The 24,365-nt window shown below is 53.6% G+C and overlaps 2 protein-coding genes across 3 annotated transcripts; one reads left to right on the forward strand and one right to left on the reverse strand.

The window, feature by feature from the left end:
* The first annotated feature begins 1,097 nt into the window (after window positions 1–1,097).
* Window positions 1,098–19,220, forward strand: Brsk1 (BR serine/threonine kinase 1). Of its 2 annotated transcripts, XM_048369527.1 has the most exons (19): window positions 1,098–1,385; window positions 2,805–2,899; window positions 3,044–3,129; window positions 4,780–4,920; window positions 6,097–6,213; window positions 6,302–6,335; window positions 6,465–6,533; window positions 9,004–9,150; window positions 9,409–9,440; window positions 9,627–9,797; window positions 10,405–10,502; window positions 10,690–10,849; window positions 10,941–11,001; window positions 11,371–11,740; window positions 12,132–12,180; window positions 12,272–12,395; window positions 13,066–13,264; window positions 14,651–14,740; window positions 18,581–19,220. In XM_048369527.1, the coding sequence occupies exons 1-19, from the start codon at window positions 1,250–1,252 to the stop codon at window positions 18,736–18,738; spliced, it is 2,337 nt and encodes a 778-aa protein (XP_048225484.1). In that variant the 5' UTR covers window positions 1,098–1,249; the 3' UTR covers window positions 18,739–19,220. The 2 variants fall into 2 exon arrangements, with proteins under 2 accessions (XP_048225484.1, XP_048225485.1); XM_048369528.1 differs by lacking the exon at window positions 1,098–1,385 and having other exon boundaries at window positions 2,810–2,899; window positions 3,044–3,133.
* A 150-nt stretch (window positions 19,221–19,370) lies between these two features.
* On the reverse strand, window positions 19,371–22,831 carry Tmem150b (transmembrane protein 150B). The gene is made up of 6 exons (XM_048369532.1): window positions 22,402–22,831; window positions 22,111–22,170; window positions 21,954–22,021; window positions 21,538–21,665; window positions 20,848–21,028; window positions 19,371–19,678 (listed from the first exon to the last, which is right to left on the reverse strand). Exons 1-6 carry the CDS (start codon window positions 22,467–22,469, stop codon window positions 19,452–19,454), a joined length of 732 nt encoding a protein of 243 aa, XP_048225489.1. The 5' UTR covers window positions 22,470–22,831; the 3' UTR covers window positions 19,371–19,451.
* Between the last annotated feature and the right edge of the window lie 1,534 nt (window positions 22,832–24,365).

The raw sequence follows: 24,365 nt of genomic DNA on the forward strand, positions 1-24,365 counted from the left end.
GCCCTGCATCCCTCCTGCATCCCCGCATCCCTATGGCATCGCTTCTTCATCCCTGCATCCCTCCTGCATCCCTGCATCCCTCCTGCATCCCCGCATCCCTCTGGCATCTCTCCTGCATCCCTGCATCCTCCTGCATCCCTGCATCCTCCTGCATCCCTCCTGCATCCCCGCATCCCTCCTGCATCTCTCCTGCATCCCCGCATCCCTCCTGCATCCCCGAATCCCTCCTGCATCCCTCCTGCATCCCCGCATCCCTCCTGCATCCCCGCATCCCTCCTGCATCCCCGCATCCCTCCTGCATCCCTCTTGCATCCCCGCATCCCTCCTGCATCCCTCCTGCATCCTCCTGCATCCCCACATCCCTCCTGCATCCCTCCTGCATCCTCCTGCATCCCCACATCCCTCCTGCATCCCTCCTGCATCCCCACATCCCTCCTGCATCCCTCCTGCATCCCCCGCATCCCTCCTGCATCCCCGCATCCCTCCTGCTTCCCTCCTGCATCCCCGCATCCCTCCTGCATCCCTCCTGCATCCCTCCTGCATCCCTCCTGCATCCCTCCTGCATCCCTCCTGCATCCCTGCATCCCTCCTGCATCCCCGCATCCCTCCTGCATCCCTCCTGCATCCCTCCTGCATCCCTCCTGCATCCCCACATCTCTGCATCCCTCCTTGTGTCCCTCCTGCATCCCTCCCCTCCCAGAGTCTTCCCACCTCCTCTCCCACCCTCCGGCGCCCAGGCCCGCCCCTTGCCTCCCCTCCCCCTCCCCCTCCGAAAGGGTTAACTTTGGGGAAGGGCCCGGAGTCCCCGGATGGTGATGTCAGCGTGCCGGAGAGAAAGGACGAGGTGGCGGGGGGAGGCGGAGAGGAGGAGGAGGCGGAGGAGAGGGCGCGTGGGGGGGCGGGGGGACCTCGGCCTGCAGCGTCCGCCGGCCCGCACCTCGGACCCCCCCGGCAGGGGGAGGCGCGGGAGAGGGGGGGCCGGGCTGGGACGGGCGGGGGAGGGGGGGCCGCGCAGCCCCCCCGGGCCATGCTGACTCCCGGGGCCTGACCCCCCCCGCGGCCCCCTCCCCCCAGCCCCGCGGCCCGCCGGCTGGGGGGGGCCCAGCCTAGCCCCCTGGGGACCCCCGGAGAAGTGGGGAACAGCCGGGGGGGCCGGGACGGAGCTGTCGCCGGCCCCCACCGGAGGAACGGGGCGCCCGGCCGCAGGGGGGGCGGCCGGGGGGCCGGCCGGGCCGGGGCCAAGGGCACCATGTCGTCCGGGGGCAAGGAGGGCGGCGGGGGCTCCCCCGCCTACCACCTCCCGCACCCGCACCCGCACCCACCCCAGCACGCCCAGTACGTGGGCCCCTATCGGCTGGAGAAGACGCTGGGCAAAGGACAGACAGGTGAGCCGGGCACCTGGGCGGGCGGGGGGCGGGCAGGTGCGTGGGCAGGCGGGGCGGGCGAGGCCCAGACCCCTCCCCTGAGGCCCCGGGACAGAGGGGGGTGGGCACCCAGGGGCCTGGACAGGAGGCCTGGGGGCTGCACTTCTGGCCCCGCCGGAGGAGAAGGGGCCTGAGCTCCGAGCTCTGGGGACTTAGGGCCCCCCAAGTGCTCCCATCCCGACCCCACTGGGGCTGGAGGGGCTCCAGGCGCTGGAGGGAAGGAGGCCGCTGCAGGCGAGGCCGCTGGCGCTGAGGCTGAGGCTGCTGCGGTAGAGCTGCGGGCAAGCGGGCGGGCGGAGGTGCGTCCGCCCCGGGGGCTGGCCTCCCTCCCGCTGACCTCTGGCCCAGGAGAGCCAGAGGCTCCCAGGCGGCATCAAGCTGGGGTGACAGGGGCAAGGGGTCTCTGACACGGTTCTCTGACAGCTGTTGGGTGTGGAGAGGAGGAGAGAGCATCTCCAGGGAGGAGCCCTGGAAGCAAGTGGTGACCCTTCCCGGTGTTAACCCCCAGCCACCAGCCTCCTCCCTGCAGCCTCCTCGGTGCTGGGCAGTGGGTGGGGTGCCAAGGGAGCCAGGGGGTATGAAGAGGAGGTCTGGGGTCTGAAACAGGAAGGGAAGGAGGACTGACCCACAGACCCTGGTGGTGAGCATGGGAAGGAGTTGCTGACCTGAATTCTCTAGCTGAGGGAGGAAGGGTTCAGAGGCCTGAACCTCTAGGTCGAAGGGGGGAGGCTGGGGCTTGGACTCCTGGGTCTGGGAAAGGAAGGCTGGGGTCTTGACTCCAGGGTTTGAGGAAGGAGAACTTTTGTCTCCATCCATAGGTCTGGATGAGGAGGAGGAGAAGTGCAGTCTGGACTTTGGGGTGAGGAGGGAGGGGGTGCAGGTCTGTGGTCTGGGTGCTTAAATCCTGGAACTAAAATGTGAAGAACAGTGGACTTTGTGTGCTCTAGACTGCAGCTGCTAGTGTAAGATTTTAAAAGGCGAAAGAATTGAAGAGACAAAGTTTGGATGAGAGCAAAGGGAAGACTCTAGGAAAGGAGAAAATGGGAGATGAGATACTCTTTGAAACACCTGGGGGGCTGTAAAGGGTTGAAGGGCAAGAGAGTTCAAGCAGTGATGGGTGGAGAGAGGTTTGAAGAAGGCAGATTGGAAGATAGTGAGAAGGACAATATGGTAAAATGAACTTAGGCCAACCATACCAGAAGGATCAGAGTAAGCCTAGGAGGTGAAGGGTTGGAAGGTCAGCCTGTTTCCTGCTACTGTTAAAGAACCTGCATGAAGCAAGAGGAAACAGTGGCAAAGGGGAGACTTGGGAGCTGAGGCAAGATGGGACAGGGGAGGCAACTCCTGGAAAACATTCCACATTTCCAACCCGCTCCCCAGGGCTTGTTAAACTTGGGGTACACTGCATCACGGGTCAGAAGGTCGCCATCAAGATCGTGAACCGGGAGAAGTTGTCGGAATCCGTGCTGATGAAGGTGTGTGTACATGCCTCTGTGTGTGTGTGTATGTGTGTGTGTGTGTGTGTGTGTGTGACAGGAGGGCTCCTCAGGCTGTGTGGGGAGGGGGGCACAGATGGGGAGGCCACGCTGACCTCGGTTCCTGTGTCCCTGGCCCCTCAGGTGGAGCGAGAGATCGCCATCCTGAAACTCATCGAACACCCTCACGTGCTCAAGCTTCATGACGTCTACGAGAACAAGAAATATTTGTAGGTATTTATAGCCACCCAGAACCCCATCCTCCCTCCCCACGTGGCTAGGGTGAGACCTTCTCAAAAACAGGCCCTAGTGGAGCCTGGGGAGATGGTAGCTTTCAGGTTGGACCTGAAGGCCCAGTCCCTTTTGTCAGCACACCTTAGTCACTCTCAGGCTGACTTGGGCCTAGTGCAGGATAGCCTGGCCCAGTCATCCTAAACATGGGACAGAGGGGGACAGAGGCTGGGCCTCCCAGTGCCCCCGCCCCCAGCTGTCACTTCCTGAACTGCAGGGATGTACCTGCTGTACACTGAATGTTGAAATACCCAGATAGCTAGCATACACCAGTATAAATGCTGTATACCTATATATGTGATGTATACCTATATATACACCATATACCTGTACATACACTGTATACCTGTATATGCACTGTATACCTGATGCTCACAACCAGAGCCAGTTTACCTAGGGCACACAGCCCATTTTGTTGTTTTGGGTTTTGGTGTGTGTGTGTGTGTGTGTGTGTGTGTGTGTGTGTGTGTGTGTGTGTTTTGCTAAGGCAGTTAGGTTTGTGTAAGCCCAAAGAACCTTCCTGAATTCTCACTCTGGAACTGTGGAGGGCCCTTCTCTTCCTGCTACATCATCCAGGTATTATAGCTGGACACCCGAACATTAGACCTCCTTTAAGGGTCCTGAGTTAGTATCTATAAATCCATACAGATACTACAGATGGCAGTGGGGTCCAGCTGTCTGGGCTCCAGAGAATGAGTCCCTTTGTCCAGACTCTACAGGCCCAAAGGACCAGCCAGCTGTGCTGAGCAGCAGAGGAGGGAACACAGTCCTGCTCCCATCACCCAGTCCCTTGAGATGAAGTGACTCTTAACATCCATCAAATGCTAGGGCAGGAAGCCGCCCTGCCATGGGTGCTCATGGGAGTTGTAGTTTTCAGCCTTGTAGTGGCAGCAGGGCGGGGCCATTGTCACAACAGGTAGAGTTACTACTCTGAATCCACCATCAGTGTGGAGAGGGCCCATGGGAGCTGTGCTTCACACAGAAATCTCTGGTGTCCAGGACCTTGTAGAAACTGAGCCATCATTTCCCAGGAGCACACGGAAATGAGAGTTTTAACCTCTTAGAGCCTGGTGGGATATCTGGAGTGTTAGAATCCAAGTGCTTGATGGGAATTGGGATTCTTGTCCCAGAGGTTGATGGGAGTTGTAGTCTCCTGTTGATGAGCATTGCCATCTTTGCTGGGGGTGAGGAGGAATGAGAATTTAGCTTTCTTCAAATTGAAAGTGTGGGAATTAAAAACTTGGCTTCTCACAAAGGAATGAGAGTGAGATTTTATTTTCCATAGTCCTGTGGAAACTAGGACTTCTCACCTCCACTTGCCAAGGGAGTTATCGTCTGAAAACAACTCTGAATCAAAGCATAGATCTCTATGAATGGAGACTCTGGGGCTCTGGGAATGGAGATTGGACTTCCTAAATACTGGCAAAGATTGGAGTCCCTTCCCCCTGAGGGTCATGGGAATGAAACTCTCTTGTCTTAGGGGCTTATGGGAATTGGGGGGTCTTTGCCTTCAGGACCAGTGGAAGAGGGACACCGGCCCTAGGTCCTCCATATCCCTTCCAGCCCTCTGTCTCCTCCATATCTCTTAGGTACCTGGTTCTGGAGCACGTGTCTGGGGGTGAGCTATTTGACTACTTGGTAAAGAAGGGGAGACTGACACCCAAGGAGGCCCGGAAGTTCTTCCGCCAGATCGTGTCAGCACTGGACTTCTGCCACAGCTACTCCATCTGGTAAGGGGCAGCTCAAGGGGAGGCAGCTGAGTGCTACCCAGGTGGTAGGCTATATGAGGGGCACATGGTGGGGGCTGGGCAGCAGCCACAAAAAGAGGCAGTCCTTTCCATTTCTACAGCTGCCCCTTCAAAAGACAGATTTGTGGGCTGAGATGGTAGCTTAGTGGTAGAGTGCTTGCCTAGCATGCATGAAGCCCTGGGTTCCATTCCTCAGTACCACATAAACAGAAAAAGCCGAAGTGGTGCTGTGGCTCAAGTGGTAGAGCGCTAGCTTTGAGCTGAAGAGCTGAGGGACAGTGTCCAGGCCGAGTTCAAGCCCCACAACCAACAACAACAACAACAAAAACCTGCAGGTGTCTGCCCTTGCATTCATTGGCCCTTCAATCATGAGGACTTTGGCTCAAGAGCTGGAGGGCCCAGTGAGCAATTTGGGTAGCAATACAGTACTTACTACTACTAGTAGTACTACTATTACTAGTTGGCATGGAAATATTTTGACACTTTCTTTTTTTGCTGATCAGAGAGCTTGAACTCTAGGCCTAGGCACTGTCCCTGAGGCTAGTGCTCTACCACTTGAGCCACAGCACTACTTCCAGCTTTTTCTGAGTGGTTAATTGGAGATAAGAGTCTCACAGACTTTTCTGCCCCGGCTGGCTTCGAACTGTGATCCTGAGATCTCAGCCTCCTAAATAGCTAGAATTACAGGCGTGAGCCACCCGCACCCAGCTTACTTTGACATTTCTAAGGACCAACTTGATACTAGAACATTAGTCCTACTTATTCCAAAATACATCACTCCGTACCTACTCAGATATCTGTGTTTGCCTACAAAATGATTCCAGGATTGGAGAAATGCAGGGGGAGAGATAGGTAAGATTTGCCAAATTGAGCCAAGCATAGTGATGAATACCTGTAGTCCCAGCACTTTGGAGTGGAAACGGAAGGACTACAAGTTGGAGGCCAGCCTGGGCTCACAAAGCAAAATCCTTGTCTCAAACAACAGAAAGAGAGTGGAGCATAGCACCAGTGGCTCTTGTCTGTAACCCTAGCTATCAAGGAGGCTGGGATCTAAGGAACATGATTCAAACTTGAAAGAGAGAGAGAGAGAGAGAATCCTGAGAGAGAGAGAGAGAGAGAATCCTGAGGCTGAGCCCAACCCAACCCCACCCATCTCAGTCACAGGGACCTGAAGCCAGAGAACCTGCTGTTGGATGAGAAGAACAACATCCGCATTGCAGATTTCGGCATGGCATCCCTGCAGGTGGGGGACAGCCTCCTGGAGACCAGCTGCGGGTGAGTGGGGGTGGCCATCGTGTCCTGGGGTGGGGGTGGGGAGCGTTGAAAGCTGGCCAGAGGCTCACTGTGCTCTCTCATCTGTCAGGTCCCCCCACTATGCGTGTCCAGAAGTGATCAAGGTCAGTGATGGGTGGGGGGGGTGGGGGGCCGTGGGGGGCCGTGGGGGGCCGTGGGAACCGTGGAGGCCACCAGGACCTGGGCCCAGACTGAGATGCCACACAGGCCTGATGACTCTGTCTCCCCTCCAGGGGGAGAAGTATGACGGCCGCCGCGCAGACATGTGGAGCTGTGGTGTCATTCTGTTTGCCCTGCTTGTGGTAAGGTTGCCCCTTGCCCTCTTCCTCCATTTCCAGAACATCCCCACCCTGAGGGGCACAGAACCTCAGGTGGTATCCTCCACTCCCTGGTTTAAGTGGTGTTAGTTGAGAAGGTTGTGCATTCACCAACTGACCGAGGCTGTGGCACTCCAGATTGGGAAGTGAGAGGTCTGGATGGAGCCCCCAGGAGGGTGAACCAGAAGGACTTGTGGCAGTAGCTGCTTTGTGGCTGGTTCTCACTATTGCTGTAGTATAGGAACTATTGCTCTGTGGTTTACTTCGTGATTACCTAGATTTACCTAGATTAATTAGCTAATTAACTTATTTACTTATTTTTGTGTGTGTACCAGTCCTGGGGCTTGAACTCAGAGCCTGCATGCTGTTCCCGAGCATTTTTGCTCAAGGCTAGAGCTCTACCACTTGAGCCACAGAGCCAATTCTGGCTTTTGGGCAGTTCATTGGAGAGAAGTCTCATGAACTTCCCTGCCTGAGCTGGTTTTGAACCACAATTCTCAGATCTCAATCTCTTGGGTAGCTAGGATTACAGATGTGAGCCACCAACATCCGGCTGCTTTTATCATGATGCTTTTGTTTGGTCATTTGTTTTTGTGGTGATACTGAGGTTTGAATTCAGGACCTCAAGTCTGCTAGGTGTCTTCGTGAACTTTATTGGGGGCTCTTTGCAAGGTCACATGAAGATTGAGACAACTTGTCTTTGCGACGCCAGGAGGCTCACCCCTCGCGTCCCCATCTTCTCCCTGTCCTTCCTGTCACATTCTCTGTCCTTCACATGGCTTCTGTCCTTCCTCACTGATGTCTTGGGGCTGCTATTACAAACGCAAAATGCAAGGCTCTGCTCTCTATCTCCCAAGTCATGGCCTGTCACTTTCTTTCCTCTTGTAAGGACACTGCTCATTGGTTGTCGATCTAGGGCTCATTTAGGTCTCTGCCCACTGCTTCCCCAAGAGAAGCCTCCCTCACTGCTCTTGTCATTATGTAGCTAGTTATTTGCTCCTGGATTTGCAACATGATCCCCACAGGAGGGCAAGGATCTCTTTTGTTCCATACTGGATTCTTCCCTGTAAAATGCTCACCTTTCAGGGCCAGGTGTGGTGGTACATGGCTGTAATCACAACTACTGGGGAGGAAGAAGTGGGATGATCACGATTCCTGGCCAATCCTGACCCCCCCAAAAAAAATTACCCCAACTTTATCTCAAAAACAAGTCAGGAGGCTGGGAATGTGGCTTAATGGTAGAGTGCTTGCCTAACATGTATGAAACCCTGGGTTTGATTCCTCAGCATCACATAAACAGAAAAGGCCAGAAGTGGCACTGTGGCTCAAGTGGTAGAATGTGGCTCAAGTGGTGGGGTGTTATGCTTGAGCAAAGACGCTCAGGAACAGTGCCTAGGTCCTTAGTTCAAGCCTCAGGACTGCAAAAAAAAAAAAAAAATTCAGGAAGCTGGATGCTGGTGGCTCATACCTGTAATCCTAGCTACTCAGGAGGCTGAGATCTGAGGATTGTGGTCTGAAGCCAACCTGGGCAGAAAAGTCCTGCGATTTTTATCGCCAACTAACCACCTGAAAACCAGAAGTGGTGCTGTGATTCAAGTGGTAAAGTGCTAGCCATGAGCAAAAGAAGCTCAGGGACAGAACCCAGGCCCCGAGTTCAATACCAGCACCAAAACAAACAAACAAAAAACTCCCCTTTAGGGGGGAAAACCTTCTACTTTAAGGAATACTCTCTTTTTTTGGTTGCGGGCCTTGAACTCAGGGCCTAGGCACTGTCCCTATTCCTTTTCTCAGGTCTAGTGCTCTACCACCTAGGCCACAGCTCTACTTCTGTTTTTTTTTTTTTTATTTTGTTTTGTTTTGTTTTTGTCACTCCTGGGGCGTGGACTCAGGGCCTGAGCACTGTCCCTGGCTTGTTTTTACTCAAGGCTAGCACTCTGCCACTTGAGCCACAGTGCTACTTCTGGCCTTTTCTATATATGTGGTGCTGGGGAATCGAACCCAGGGCTTTGTGTATATGAGGCAAGCACTCTTGCCACTAGGCGATATTCCCAGCCCTACTTCTGGTTTCTGAATGGTTAATTGGAGGTAAGAGTCTCACAGGGGCTTTTCTTTCCGGGCTGGCTTTGAACCATGATCGTCAGATCTCAGCCTCCTGAGTTGCTAGGATTACAGGCGTGAGCCACCAGTGCCCAGCAAGGAATACCCTCTTTATCTTTGACATCAAGCTGCTCCTTGCAAATCTCTTGTGCTGCCACGTGTTACATCCTCGGAGGCCTTGTGTAAACTGCCCAGTTTCCCTGTACTTCAGTTTCCCTAACTACCTAATGGGATAACGGGGATGATATGAAGTTCCCAATTCCTGTGCTCTGCTCCCCGTGTTAGCGGAAGCTTGGACCTTTGCCCAGACCATCCTGAGTTGTGTGTGTGAGCGGGGGTCCTGTCATTTCTTGTGCAGGGAGCTCTGCCTTTTGATGATGACAACCTTCGCCAGCTGCTGGAGAAGGTGAAGCGGGGTGTCTTCCACATGCCTCACTTCATTCCTCCAGACTGCCAGAGTCTCCTGAGAGGGATGATCGAAGTGGAACCTGAAAAGAGGCTCAGTGTGAGTGTGAGGGAATCTGAGTGGGAGATGGAGAGATGGTCATGGGAAGAGAGGTCCCAGGCCCACCTAAAAAGTTGTCCAACTACCAGTATACAGAAGGAAGGATGAGCTTAGTTGCTACCAGGGCAAGATGTGTTTATCATCCTGCCCTGATGGGAAGAGTCTAATGATTAGGGCCACTACAACCACACACCCCCAAATCAACTTTTAATTGTGCACCTACTGATTTCTGCTTCTCCACGACCCACCCCTTCACAGCTGGAGCAAATTCAGAAACACCCATGGTACCTGTGAGTAAAGGGAGCCTGGACAACTGGGTGTGTGGGAGAGGAGCCCAAGCAGAGAGATGGGGAGAAGGGATGGCACATGGGCTATGAGGCCAGGACTCCTGGGATCTGAAGAGAGGAGCATGCTGGGCCAGGATAGTGTCTAGGATCCCGGAGGCCTGTTTGCAGAGGCTTTTCTCCCTGCTCCAGAGGTGGGAAACACGAGCCAGACCCGTGCCTGGAGCCAGCCCCAGGCCGCAGGGTAGCCATGAGGAGCCTGCCTTCTAATGGAGAGCTGGACCCCGATGTCCTAGAGAGCATGGCATCACTGGGATGCTTCAGGGACCGCGAGCGGCTGCACCGGGAGCTGCGCAGCGAGGAGTAAGACTCCCCCCACCCCTCCTCAGACCCCCATCTCATCCCCTGACGCACCCCTCCCCCCTCCCCCCAGCTCTTGAGCCCTGCCCTGGTGGAGCCAGAGGCGGCAGTTTCTGTGGCGGCCAGCAGGGGGCACCAGATTCCAGGGCCTTGGGACCTGTAGTCAGGGGTGGGGTAGGGATGGGGGAGACAAGAAATACAAGGAGATGGGCTGAAAATGTAAAACGAAATTGCAATGTGCACTAAACTAGGATAGGAAACCAGCCATGTTGATAACCTAGGAAATGGCACCAAAGGCTGGGCTGCTGGGTGGACTGAGCAAAGAGCCTGTCAGGCAGGAGGGGATGGGACCTCAGCCTCCTCTTTTTTTTTTTTTGCCATTCCTGGGCCTTGGACTCAGGGCCTGAGCACTGTCCCTGGCTTCTTTTTGCTAAAGGCTAGCACTCTGCCACTTGAGCCACAGCGCCACTTCTGGCCATTTTCTATATATGTGGTGCTGGGGAATCGAACTCAGGGCTTCATGTGTAGGAGGCAAGCACTCTTGCCACTAGGCCATATTCCCAGCCCTATCAGCCTCCTCTTACCTGCCTCACTCCTTGCTCTCTCTCAGGGAGAACCAAGAAAAGATGATATATTATCTGCTCTTGGATCGGAAGGAGCGATATCCCAGCTGTGAAGACCAGGACCTGCCTCCCCGTAATGATGTTGGTGAGAAGACAGGGCTGGAAATGGAAATCTAGACTTCTAGGGTTCCTGTGGGCCAGAAAGCCAGCAGGCCCTGAGATTCTGTATTCACATGGCTGAGCATTTATCAGAGCCTCTCTCTGCTCTGGACCTCAGTTTCCTCATCTGTGCAGTAGGTATGCTCCATCTAATTTAATCTCTGCTCTCTCAGACCCACCTCGGAAGCGTGTGGATTCCCCCATGCTGAGCCGGCACGGGAAACGGAGGCCTGAGCGCAAGTCCATGGAAGTCCTAAGCATCACAGATGCTGGAGGAGGTGGCTCCCCAGTGCCCACCAGACGGGCCTTGGAGATGGCCCAGCACAGCCAGAGGTGCGAGTCCTTGTACCCTCCAGGAGGACAAACCTGCTTGGGGAAAGTCCTCTGGGCCTCATTTCTTTATGTTAATCTGTCCTGGAAACAGATCCCGCAGTGTCAGTGGAGCCTCCACCGGTCTGTCCTCCAGTCCTCTGAGCAGCCCAAGGGTAAGGCCAGATTCCCAGAGTATTAAGAGGGGTCATGGGATGAAGTTTATTGGTCAGCAAAAATTGAGCAAAAACTATTTCTTTGAGGCCCCCAGTTGCACGAGGCTAAACACCGAAATTCTCATCAGAGGAAGTTTTGTTGTGTGTTTGGAAAACTCGTTTATTTAGCCTAAGACCATTATTCTCTACCCGTGGCCTAGTTTGTGTTCCAGCTTCAATTACCTGGGTGGATGGGGGAGGGGGGAGGGAAACTCTGATTGGACTACATGTCCCTGGATGCTTCGGGGCCAGCTCCAGCAAGCATGGGCTGATGATGCTCCCAGAGCCTCATGGGAGTTGTAGTCCGTCTTACCTGGCCATTTTCCTCAGAGTCCAGTCTTCTCCTTCTCACCTGAGCCCGGCGCTGGAGATGAGGCCAGGGGTGGAGGCTCCCCAACTTCCAAAACGCAGACTCTGCCTTCTCGGGGCCCCAGAGGCGGGGGTACCGGGGAGCAGCCCCCGCCTCCCAGTGCCCGCTCCACACCTCTGCCTGGACCCCCAGGCTCCCCGCGCTCTTCCGGGGGCACTCCATTGCACTCACCCCTGCACACACCCCGGGCCAGCCCTACCGGGACCCCGGGGACGACGCCCCCTCCCAGCCCAGGCGGCGGCGTCGGGGGAGCAGCCTGGAGGAGTCGTCTCAACTCCATCCGCAACAGCTTCCTGGGCTCCCCTCGCTTCCATCGGCGCAAAATGCAGGGTACAGGTTTCTGGGGTACAAAGCTTTGGGTACTGATGGATGAGTCCTAATGTGGGGGCCTCAGGGAGGAAGGAGGCTAAGGGACTGAGCGCCTGAAGACCTGGGTTTGGGGAGGATGCGGGACCTGCACTCTGGGGGACGGAGCCCACTTGAAGGACCAGCCCTCCTGGGCTCCAAGTGTCCTCCCCATTGGTCCATGATCCTGGTCCCGCCTAGGGGGCGTGGTCTATGTAGAAAGACCTTGCAGGAGACCAGGCTGCTGGCCTGTTGGGGTTTAGCTGCTGGTGGTTGAATCTGTGCCGCTGTGGTCCAGCCTCCTGGGCGGAGGTGACTCTTGGCCACTGGGATGATGGACAAGGTTTGACCACTTTCTCTCCCCTTTCCCACCCAGTCCCCACTGCCGAGGAGATGTCCAGTTTGACACCAGAGTCCTCTCCAGAGTGAGTGCAACCGGGAATGAAAAGTGGGAATGGGGGGGTCGCCTCCGTGGCGCCTTCTTGACCCTCCCTCTCCCTGTCTTCTCCCACCCAGGCTGGCAAAACGCTCCTGGTTTGGCAACTTCATCTCCTTGGACAAAGAAGAACAAATATTCCTTGTGCTAAAGGACAAACCCCTCAGCAGCATCAAAGCGGACATCGTCCATGCCTTTCTGTCGGTGAGACTCCTGGCTTGCTGTCTGCCCTGATAGGCCACCACAGAGCACAACGCCCAGGGGTTCCTCCTCCTTGCCACTGCCTGGCTTGACTTCCTTATGGAATTTGTAGTTTTGTGGCCAGAGTTGGGGGGGGGGGGGGAACGACGACAGGATGTGGTAGGAAAAAGGCGATTGGGACCAGAAGACTGATAGCGGTGGAATGCTCCATTCAATGGCAACTTCCCAGATCTCCGTGGAAGTGGGTGAGCTGTGATTCCCCTGACACAGGTCCAGGATGGCAGGAGACCATCAGGGTGCCCACTCTGGGCCTGCTGGGCCTGAGGTCCTTTGCTCTAGGGATGGTGGGACTTGACATTCTGGGCCCATGGCAGGCTGTATATATAGTAATTGTGGAGGGAGCAGGGGGTGCTAGGTGGTCCTGAAGCCTGGAACTGTTTGTGGAGCTTTCGAGCCCTCAGGATGCTGTGATTAGTTCAACAATTCCTCCCAAACCATTTATTGTAAGGCAGAGGAAACTACAAGCCCCGGGAGGGGCCTTTCTGTCACTCACCTCTCCCACCACCCCCAGCAGCTCATGGAGCTTGTAGTCTCTTGAGCCGAGTTGTGTTTACAGTGGTTACCCGTTCCCTGGACTTACCCCGTACCTCTGTGTCACCCACCCCCCTTGCAGATCCCCAGCCTGAGTCACAGTGTGCTGTCCCAGACCAGCTTCAGGGCCGAGTACAAGGCCAGTGGTGGCCCCTCCGTCTTCCAGAAGCCTGTCCGCTTCCAGGTGGACATCAGCTCCTCCGACGGCCCAGAGCCCTCACCCCGACGAGATGGCGGCAGTGGGGGTGGCATCTATTCTGTCACCTTTACTCTCATCTCTGGTGAGTCCCTTTGGACCAAAGTGCTGTCTCCTCACTCGGTCCCCACCCACATTCTCTCCTTCCCCATTTTCTCTAAAAGTATGGCTGATCATGGAAGCATTCAAGTAGCCACAGAGGTAGATAAATAGATTGGTATTAATCTCCCATATCACATGGAGGAACACTGTCCCGAAAGAGGTAAAATGCTTTCGGCAAACTGTGGCAGAGCTAAGGTTCATCCCAGACCTCCCGATCCCTATGTACTATCATAAGATCATAGATCACAAGGGCAAAGACACACAGCCAGCTGTCCTCAACTGTCAGCTCCTTACTCAGTGTAGACATCACCAATCCATTACACACTTCCTGTGGCTGCACATTTGCAATCTCAAGAGCTTTTAATTCCAGACAGGCACAACCAATCAAGACATGAAAACCCACATTGTTTCCACATCTTGGTTCCTGAGTCTCCACAGTGGGAGTTTAGATAATCAAGGATTACCCATTTGCTGGCCTTATCATTGGTCTTAAGATATCACACCAGCAGATGAATATGCTCATCTAAATCAGGCGGGGCAGGATTCATCATTGTTGAAAGGATTTTTTCTTCCTTCCCCTAAAGACTTAACATGTTAGAACTTCTCCCTACTTAAAGGTTTTTCTCTCTCCCATTTATTTTATTTTATTTTTTGCCAGTCCTGGGGCTGGGACTCAGTGCTTGAGCACTGTCCCTGGCTTCTTTTTGCTTAAGGCTAGCACTCTACCACTTGAGCTACAGTGCTGCTTCTGGGTGTTTCTGTTTATGTGCTGCTGAGGAATCGAACGCAAGGCTTCGTGCATGCAAGGCAAGCATCCTACCGCTAAGCCATATTCCCAGCCCATCCCATTTATTTTTCTTATATTTCTGGTTCTTCGCAATATCAAGAGTAGTGATGAGGACTGGGAATATGGCCTAGTGGCAAGAGCGCTTGCTTGTGTACATGAAGGCCTGGGTTCGATTTCCCAGCACCACATATATAGAAAACCGCTGTAGCTCAGGGGTCAGAGTACTAGCCTTGAGCAAATAGAAGCCAGAGACAGTGCTCAGGCCCTCAGTTCAAGCCACAGGACTGGCAAAAAAAAAAAAAAAAAAAAGAGTAGTGATGAATAAGCAACAACATCTGTTTATACAGAAACCATCACCTGCTGTTGTTTTAAGGTGCCTTGAGTTTAAGGTGTTCTCTAAATACCAACACAGAAACCTCATCTTGCAAACTACAGGTTGATGTGGGTCCCAACCAAGTGGGGGACATGGAGACTGGTAGAGGAAGCCTGCACTGTTGGTGTGATGGGGAAGCTGGACTGGATAGGCTGGATGCACCTTCCCTCCCCCATCTCACCGTGTCCTGCCTGCCCTCCCCACCCCAGGTCCCAGCCGACGGTTCAAGCGAGTGGTGGAGACCATTCAGGCCCAGCTGCTGAGCACTCACGACCAGCCCTCTGTGCAGGCCCTAGCAGGTGAGTGTGGGGGCTCCAGCTAGCTGATACACATCAGGTGACCAGGTACAGACAAGGCCTCTGCAGTGGGGAAACCAGGCCTTCCTTCTTGGCCCTTTGGCTATTGTCTGCTAAGACCTACCTTCATTGTGGTGAGCCAGAGGTTGGGCCTGAGAAGGGATCCCTCAGCCCCCTAGAGACCCAGCTCTGGGATGGCCTCTGCCAGGAGGAGGGGAGGGAAGTGGACTCTTCTGCCACAGAGGTTGCTCTGTGCTTTACAGGAGAGTGGCCAGCCATCTCTGGTTTTCCTGGAATGGCGGAGGTGTTTCGAGGATCTATCTATTTATTTATTTTTGTCAGTCAATGGATTGAACTCAGGGCCTGGGCACTGTCCCTGAGCCTCAAGCTCAAGACTAGCACTCTACCACTTGAGCCACAGCGCCACTTCCATTTTTTTTTTTGAGTGATTAATTGGAGAGAAGCGTCTCACTGTGACTTTTCTGCCCCAACTGGCTTTGAACCATGATCCTCAGATCTCAGCCTCCTGAGTAGCTAGGATTACAGGTGTGAGCCACTGGCGCCTGGCTTCTGGAATCAACTTATTGTTGCTGGCTGCCAGTAATTGAAAGGTTCTACGTGGGGAGAGAGCATGCAGAGAGAAGTAGACATGATTGAGAGAGAGTTTATTGGGGTACGCTCTGGGTGCCAATCTGGTTGGGATCAGAGAGGTCGCGCCTGGGCCTGGCCCAGGCAGGGTTTTTATGACAGGGGCAAAAGGTGGTTTGGTCAGTGATGGTAGTGAGCACGTGGCTTATTCTGCAAGTCTGGGTGCTTCCAGGCTGATGCAGATGGTGTTTCCCTGCAGGAAGGTGGTTTATTCCCAGCACCTGTGAGCCCTCCAGCACTCTGACATAGATCATATCTGTAATCCTAAAAGGGAAAATTATTGTTCATAATCTGAGGTCCGGAAGTTTGCAGATCAAAGTACAGATTTGGTGTCAGACAAGTACCCATTCATTTCCTGGTCCACGAGTTGTTTGCCTTCTTTGCTGGTTCTTTACTGGGTAGAAAGGGTGGGATCTCTGAGGTTTATATAGAAGCACAGAAAGCCCAACACCAGTAGCTCACACCTGTCATCCTACCTACTCAGGAGAGTGAGATAGGAGGATTGAGGTTCCAAGCCAGCCCAGGCCAGAAAGTCCATGAGACTTATTTCAACTGGAAGTGGCTCTGAGGCTCAAGTGGTAGAGTGCTAGCCTTGAGCAAAAGAAACTCAGGGACAGCACTGAGGCCCAGAGTTCAAACCCCAGGACTGGCAAAAATACAAAATAAAAAAGCACAGGAATCCTGGGTAATTACTAATCATGACCGCATCACTTCTAAGGCCCAACCACAATACCAGCACCTTGAAGATGGCACGTGAGCTCAGCCATGACTTTATAGAGTTCCAAAGTGAAGGGAGTGTTGCAGTGAGGGTACCAAGCACACTACGGCCACCAGGGGGCGGGCATCTGCCCCAGGAAAGTCCAGCGATACCAGCCTTGCTGGCCTACGAGCCTGCCTGCTCCTTCCCAGACCCTTTGTTTCCCCCTCAGGAAAAGGAAGACCCCACCATGGGGTGCCATTGTTACTGGGGCACACTGTGCCCCACGGTCAGATCTTTACTGAGGACACAATAGACTAGAATTGTCCTCAGGTTAGCTTCCTAGTGCTACCATGCATGAAGAAATGAAAACTATACAGACCTATCATTCTATAAGCCTTAGGGTACAGACACCCCACACAGCATTCCCAGGGCTGACATTGGGGGTCCCCAGGGAAGAACTGTGTGTGTGTGTGTGTGTGTGTGTGTGTGTGTGTGAGAGAGAGAGAGAGAGAGAGAGAGAGAGAGAGAGAGAGAGAGAGAGAGTTATGAGGCTTAAATTCAGGGCCTGGGCACTATCCCTGAGCTCTTTTGCTTAAGACTAGCACACCCTACTACTTTGAGCCACAGTGCCACTTCTGGTTTCTGAGTGATTAATTAGAGATAGGGGTCTCTTGGGAATTTTTTTGCCTGAAATGGTTTCAAATTGCAATCTTCAGGTCTCAGCCTGGGTAGCTAGGATTACAGGTGTGAGCCACTGGTGCCTGGTTCTAGCCATATTTCTCTGCTTGTAGCTCCTTTCTTCCAGTGGGAGTCAACCAGTAGTGCTGTTCTGGCTCTGACCTTGGCTGGTTCATTTAAGAACTCATAACGAGGCTGGGAACATGGCCTAGTGGTAAAGTGCTTGCCTTGCCTATATGAAGCCTTGGGTTCGATTCCTCAGTACCACATATATAGAAAATGGCCAGAAGTGATGCTGTGGCTCAAGTGACAGAGTGCTAGCCTTGAGCAAAAAGAAGCCAGGGACAGTGCTCAGGACCTGAATCCAAGCCCCAGGACTGGCAACAACAACAAAAAACTTATAACTAGCCTGGGGCACTGGTGGCTCACGCCTATAATCCTAGCTAGTCAGGAGGCTGAGGTCTGAGGATCACAGTTCAAAGCCAGTCTGGGCAGGAAAGTCCATGAGATCTCCAGTTAACCACCAGAAAACTGGAAGTGGCTCAAAGTGATAGAATGCTAGCCTTGGGTAACAAACAGCCTCAGGTGCTAGCCTCAGGGACAGTAAGCAGGCCCTGAGATCTAGCCCAAGACTGACAGAAGGAAGGAAGGAAGGAAGGAAGGAAGGAAGAAAGGAAGGAAGGAAGGAAGGAAGGAAGGAAGGAAGGAAGGAAGGAAGGAAGGAAGGAAAGAAGGGAAGGAAGGAAGGGAGAGAGGGAACAGAAAAAGAATTGGCTGGGAATGTGGCTTAGTAGCAGAGTGCTTGCCTGGCATGCATGAAGCCTTCAGTCTGATTCCTCAGCACCACATAAACAGAAAAAGCCAGAAGTGGCACTGTGGCAGTAGAGTGCTAGCCTTGTACAAAAAGAATCCAGAGTCAGTGCTCAGGCCCTGAGTTCAAGCACCAGGACTGGCCAAAAGAAAAAAAAAACAACAACTCGTGGCTGGGGATATGGCCTAGTGGCAAGAGTGCTTGCCTCGTATACATGAGGCCCTGGGTTCGATTCCCCAGCACCTTGAGAAAAAAGAAGCTAGGGACAGTGCTCAGGCCCTGAGTCCAAGCCCCAGGACTGGCCAAAAAAAAAAAAAAAAAAAGAGAGAGTCACAGAATCTCGGGCTGGGGATATGGCCTAGTGGCGAGAGAGCTTGCCTCGTATACATGAGGCCCTGGGTTCAATTCCCCAGCACCACATATACAGAAAACGGCCAGAAGTGGCGCTGTGGCTCAAGTGGCAGAGTGCTAGCCTTGAGCAAAAAGGAAACCAGGGACAGTGCTCAAGCCCTGAGTCCAAGGCCCAGGACTGGCCAAAAAAAAGAAGCAGCTATCTCTCAGTGCTGGGATGTGACCATTTAGAAACCCTGGTCTTCCTTATGGTTGCTAGGGACAACTAGAGAGCAAATTAGGCCTGGTGGGTCCTAGTGCCAAGGAAAGCTAGCCTTAGCATCCAGGGATCCTGGAATAGCCTACCTTGGAAGCTGCAGGTACAAGACACATGACAAGGTGTTTGACTGCGCGCGCGCACGTGTGATAGGATTTTGCTATGTAGCCCAGGTAGCCTCAAACTCATGACCTTGGGCTACAGCCCCTACCTAGGAAGGAAAGCCCAGGCTCTTTTGCTCGTTATTCCCTGGCAGCCATCTCTGGCACCAGAAGTCCCATTCATGGGAGGACTTGCTTTGAGGCAATCTCAGCTGGATGTTTAGGGGCTAATGAGAACAGTTCATAGGAGTCACAGCCCTAAGCCTGTTTGACACCTCTGTCCTCCCTCTTCTCACAGATGAGAAGAATGGGGCCCAGACACGGCCTGCTGGCACTCCACCCCGAAGCCTGCAGCCTCCCCCTGGCCATCCGGACCCTGAGCTGAGCAGCTCCCCCCGCCGAGGACCCCCCAAGGACAAGAAGCTCCTGGCTACCAACGGGACCCCTTTGCCCTAACGCCAGGGGCCAGGGAAGGAGGGGAGCCCCCTCTGCCCCCCTTCCCTGCCCCCCCCAACTGTGAATCTGTAAATAAGGCCCAAGGAATATGTCGGGAGGGGGGACACACAAAACCCGGCCTCGCCCTGTTGGGTTGGGGTTCTAGGGGCCGTGCCCAATGGGGGGAGGTTCTAGGGCAAAAAGGGGGAGGGGAGCTCTTTCTATTTTATTTATTTTATTTATTGATCAATCTCTGCGGGTGGGGTGGGGGAGGGACGGGAGCTGGTTGGGGTGGCTTAGCAGATCCGGACAGGGCCCTGACCCTGTGTCATCCCCAACACCCCCTTCCTGGGCCCTCCCCCCGTCCTTTGCCCTCCCCTAAGACCTTCTGTACGGATTTGCTCTCCCGGAAGGAATTCTGGTTTCGCGTGATCCTGCCTGCGTCCGTGTCTCTGATTCCACCGGCGGCAACCACAAAAAATAATAAATAGCCTGATCAGGGACCACTGGCTGGCCTTGGTCTCTCTTGGTGGCATCCTGGGTGGCCCCAATGGTGGCCGCAGGGCAGAAACAGGAGGGTGCTATTATGCCAGCAGCACCCAAGTGTCCCAAGCCTCCCACAGACATGTCCCACTAGTTCCAGGACAGACTGTTGGGGAGACCCCCACTGGCTCATCTTGGGGACAACCAGAGGTCAGCCCCATTTCTTCTCCCATGAGGTGAGGCCCTCCCAGTCAGAGGGCATGTGGCAGCTGGGTCTGCAGTGTCTCGGGGGAGGCTGGGGTCAGGGAGCTGAGGTCAAGGCAGGCCAGAGCCTGGGGCTGGAGCCTGGGACTCAGCTGGGGCTGAAGGCACAGGGTGCAGCCATCCAGAACAGAGAAGTCCACAGCGAGGAGGCCAAAGAGGAAGAAGAGCAGCATGGCCACAGCCCACTCGCAGGCGGCTGAGGACAGGGCCAGCACTTCACATCGAGGTCAAGGACCAGACACCACCTTGAAGGTTCAGGGAGCCCAGCTCACTTGCTATGTGACCTTGGGCTGGGCCAAGGCCATCTCTGGGTTTCCAGAGGTGTCCACTTGTCCTAGTCTGAGTGGCATTCAGGCTGGCTGCTACCTCAGTGATAGTTTGTGTTTTGTTTTGTTTTGTCAGTTGTGGGGCTTGAACACTGGGCCTGGGTGCTGTCCCGGAGCTCTTCAACTTAAGGCTAGTGCTCTACCACTTAAGCCACAGCGCCACTTCTGGTTTTCTGATGGTTAATTGGAGATAAGAGTTTCACAGGGACTTTTCTGCCCAGGCTGGCTTCAAACAGCAATCTTCAAATCTCAGCCTCCTGAGTAGCGAGGACTACAGGCGTGAGCTACTGGCTCCCAGCTTCAGCTATAGTCTTCTCACTTACATTCCCTACAGGTATTCTAGATCTTTCTGTCCTCATATATTTTTATCTCATGTGGGAAGGTACTAGAGCTTAAACTCAGGACCAGGTGCTCTATCCCTTAGTTTTTCACTCAAGACTGGTATTCTATTACTTGAGCCACAGTTGTTGGTTCATTGGAAATAAGAGGCTCACAGAGTTTCCTGCCCGGGCTGGCTTTGTACCTTGGTCCGCAGATCTCAGCCTCCTGAGCAGGTAGCTGGGATTACAGGTGTGAGCCACCAGCACCAATTCTATAATAGACTCCTATTGTGCTGCCTGAAGCCTACTGCTAATTCTACCAAGGACTCATACGAAGGGCCTTGGATGAGAGGCTTCCGGTCTGAATTGCTTCTGCTCTTACACCACTAGCTGGGCCCCATGCCTGCCACCGGTGGGCAAACCCGGTTCCCCAAACACTGCTATTTGTACATCCTCCTAGTATGTTATGTGCGGCATGCCAGGCATAGATTGCAGTACCTTACAATGCTTTCCTATTCAAGCCTCACACCTGGTCTGGGAATTTAAGAAGCCCCTGGAAGTTTCTGGAAATAACATGGAGATAAGGCTCCATGGCAGATGGGAGTCTCCAAATCATTTCTTCCCATGAGGAATCTGTGGTCCCAGAGTGAGAGAGACCTAGAGTCGTGAAGGGACACACACAGCCAGGGCCTGATGTAGAACTACCCCAGCCCTGCCCCCAGTTCCAATAAGGATACTGGTCACGATGAGTATGCTGCAGAGGCTGCAGAGACCCAGGCGCAACCAAGCCATCCAGGGGGCCCCAGGCTGGGACAGGCCCTTCCACCAGAAGAGAACGATCTGCAGCCAGAAGTACATGTTACCCTCAATAAAGGCAAGGAAGGCTCCGGCCAGGTGTGTGGGCTTCTGGTTCTTTTCCTGGGGAAAAGGAGAAGAATTGAAAGGAAGTCTATAGCACAAGAAAAAAAGCAATGGGGGTAAGGGGTTGGGTGCGTGGAGGGAGAAGCTCTGAACCAACCCAACTAGGTTAAATGGGGTGCTGGTGTGCAGTGTGCTCATGCCTGTAATCCTACCTACTTTGAGGCTGAGAAATGGAAGACCATTGTTCAAGGTTAGCCCCAGGAGAAATGATTGTGGTACAATAGCTGTGCATGTTGATACATGCCAGTCTTCCTAGCTACATAGGAGGCTGAGATTGGGAGGATCAGAGTTCCAAGCAAGTAGAAAGCCTAAGAATCCATCTCAGTGGAAGAAGCTAGACATGATGGGGCCCTGGAATGCCTGAGTCACAGTGGAACTACAAGTCCCATGAGGCCTTGCAAACAAAATCCCCCCAGAACTAGCTGATCTAAGCCACAAGGAATGCAGGGAGTTGTGGTCCACACTCCATTGGCCAACCCTAGATGGGTACCCAGGGCCTGCCTCACCTGGAAGTTGCCAGCTATGGAGGTCCCCAAAGCGCACAGGATCCCAGAACACAAGATCAGCTGGTTGGTCCACTTCCTGACTCCCCAGTCTCGGAGCTGGTGGTAACGCACAATGCAGATCCAGACAACTGAGAGAAGAGCAAAGGGAGGAGCGCGACCCATCTCAGGATTCCCAGCAGAGCTGGTAGAGAGGTAGTGGAGATTAAAATGGCCATGGCCAGTGACTGGGGCCAAACTCTGAGATCTGAGGAAAACAGGGCTGAAGGTCCTGGACTTCTGGATGTCCAGGCAAAGGAGTTCAGGTTTACATTCTGGCTGGGTCTAAGGGAAGAAACTGGGGTCTAGACCCCTGCGCCTGAGGGAGGAGGCTGGGGGTTCTCTTGCCTGGCCTGGGCTGGAAGGAAGGGAATATTTACCCATAGCAGCTCCGGTGTTGAGGACCTGGCTGAAAATGCAACTCTGGGGTGGGAAAGTTCCACACTGGCTGCAGAAGATGGAAGGTCACCCTATGGGGTCATCTTCTCAGCCTCAGCCTTTGCTGTCCTCTCCGCATCCCCCCCCCTCCATAACTACCTGATGAAGGGGAAGTTTATGGTGAGGTCCACATCCCTGTTGATCACAGCAATGGCAAAACTACAATGGAGAAACACCCTAACGTGAGTAATGGGTGTTCAAGGCCCTTCCTCCAGTCAGCCAAGCTCTTCACTGCTTGACAACACTTCTTGAGAACACAGACCTGGCTTCTAGAGTCTCCTCCCTCAAGCCTGAGAGTCCAGGCTTCAGCCCTCCCTCCCTCGGACCCAAGGGTCCACACCCCAGCCTTTTTCCTCAGATCCAAGCAACACTTTGGGCCTCAATACTCACACAAGCCAGACACCAGCAATAGCCCACACTGCCAGCAAGATGGGCAAAAGAGACAGGTAACTCCGCATTCTGGCTCTGGTGGAGGAGGAAGGGCCAGCGGCCTCCTCTCAGTCTGGCAGGTGAAGAGCAGACCTAGGTGTCTCCAGTTTGCTTGGAGCAGAAAGAAGTAATAAAGAGAGACAGAGGCCAGCCGTGGCTTAACAGCGCTGTTATCTTTTCCAGTGGTCAGTCTTCATTTCCCAGTGGGTCCACTCCCACCTAGGACCTCCCCAGGGCCCTCATCCCCTCAAGATCTACTTCCCTAATTTTCCTGGTCTGTCTAGGGCTGGATGATGGCTTCCAGATAGGAAGGCTGGGTAGGGTGGGGCCAGGGCTCACAGGTGCGTCATCGTCCCACAAATGCAAAGTCCAAACCCAGTTGTCTTGGGTCTGACAGGTCAGTTCCTAAGGACCTTGCCCTGTAACCGCCACTTCCTGTCTTCCTCAAACCTCAGCAGTCAACACCCCAGTTTTGGGGAGCATCTAACTTCTTTTTTCTAGTTTTGTGGGCTCTACGTTCAATCTTTTACCCCTTATCTTCCTCAGGACCTGGGAGCTTAGGCTTCCAGTGCCTGCCCTCTACTGTCTGCCTTGGGGACCTAAGTGAGTCCCCCCGCATGCCCCTCATTCCACCCCCACTTTATCCTGTGCCCTAATGTATTTCTGGGATTTGAACTCAGGGCTTTGAGCTTGTTTGACTTCCTTGCTAGGTTGGGTCTCTACTGCTAGAGTCAAGCCTCCAGTCCTCAGACTGGTTCATAACTGAAGTTGGATCCATTAGTAGCTTTATTTGTCCTCTCTTTTTTTTTTTTGGCAGTCTTGGGGCTTGAACTCAGGGCCTTAGCACTGTCCCTGGTTTCTTTTTGCTCAAGGCTAGCACTCTACCACTTGAGCCACAGAGCCACTTCTGGCCTTTTCTATATAAGTGGTGCTGAGGGCTGGGGATATGGCCTAGTGGCAAGAGTGCCTGCCTCATATACATGAGGCTCTGGGTTTGATTCCCCAGCACCACATATACAGAAAACGGCCAGAAGTGGCTCTGTGGCTCAAGTGGCAGAGTGCTAGCCTTGAGCAAAAAGAAGCCAGGGACAGTGCTCAGGCCCTGAGTTTAAGGCCCAGGACTGGCCAAAAAAATAAATAAGTGGTGCTGAGGAATCAAACCTAGGGCTTCATGTATACAAGGCAAGTATTCTTGCCACTAGGCCATATTCCCAGCACAGTAGCTTTATTGTTTTAAGCTGTACAAAGGGTTTCAACTCCACCGGTCAGATTGTGAGTACTATAAGGGTTATTAAAGTAGGTAGCTCATAAAGAAGAGCATCATGCAGTATTCAGGCAGGAAAGAAAAATTTATTCCTGAACTCATGGCCTGTGGCCAAGATGATGCATGGCTGGAGAGAAGGGGGGACCCCCCTGCAGGAACTAGGAGGAGACTTTATGGGGGGGGGAGCGCATCTGCATGGAGCCCTCCCAGGGTGGACCTTACATTCCTTCCTTTTAATAATTATGAAAAAGGATGGAGAGTCTTTGGCTACTTCCTGCTGACCAGGGGCATGGACATTAGGGGTAAAGGGCAGAAATGTGGCCCCTCTGGGAGAAGGCAAGCAGCCGCTGTCCTTTGGTGGTAGATGCCAGTCCTTTGAATGAAGTCTGGAAGAAGTCTCATGAGGCAAGGGCTGGCCAATAAAACAAAATATTGAGAGCACACAAAAGGCAAAAGGAAGGGTTTAGGGCAGAAAATTAAAAATCGGATGACTTGGCTAGTTCTTATACTTATCTCCTGCATTCCAAGTTAGACAGGTATGGACATTAGATGGACAAGCTACTGTCTCTTGATTTCCCTGGATCTGATTAGTTTTGAAAGGATGAGTGTAAAGCGACTCCATATAGGATGCAACATCATTCTCTTCTTACCCCTCTCTATG

Source organism: Perognathus longimembris, chromosome 20 (genome assembly GCF_023159225.1).
Source record: "Perognathus longimembris pacificus isolate PPM17 chromosome 20, ASM2315922v1, whole genome shotgun sequence".
Taxonomy (NCBI): domain Eukaryota; kingdom Metazoa; phylum Chordata; class Mammalia; order Rodentia; family Heteromyidae; genus Perognathus; species Perognathus longimembris.

Bases quoted from the DNA above. Each gene is read 5' to 3' on its own strand.
- Brsk1 (XM_048369527.1), top strand. From the start codon at position 1,250: ATGTCGTCCGGGGGCAAGGAGGGCGGCGGGGGCTCCCCCGCCTACCAC. The intron at 2,900-3,043 runs GTGTGTGTACAT...CTGGCCCCTCAG, and splicing joins CGGAATCCGTGCTGATGAAG to GTGGAGCGAGAGATCGCCAT. The intron at 10,850-10,940 runs GTGCGAGTCCTT...TCCTGGAAACAG, and splicing joins ATGGCCCAGCACAGCCAGAG to ATCCCGCAGTGTCAGTGGAG.
- Tmem150b (XM_048369532.1), bottom strand. From the start codon at position 22,469: ATGCGGAGTTACCTGTCTCTTTTGCCCATCTTGCTGGCAGTGTGGGCT. The intron at 22,171-22,401 runs GTGAGTATTGAG...TCTCCATTGTAG, and splicing joins ATTGCTGGTGTCTGGCTTGT to TTTTGCCATTGCTGTGATCA. The intron at 22,022-22,110 runs GTAGTTATGGAG...CATCTTCTGCAG, and splicing joins ATAAACTTCCCCTTCATCAG to CCAGTGTGGAACTTTCCCAC.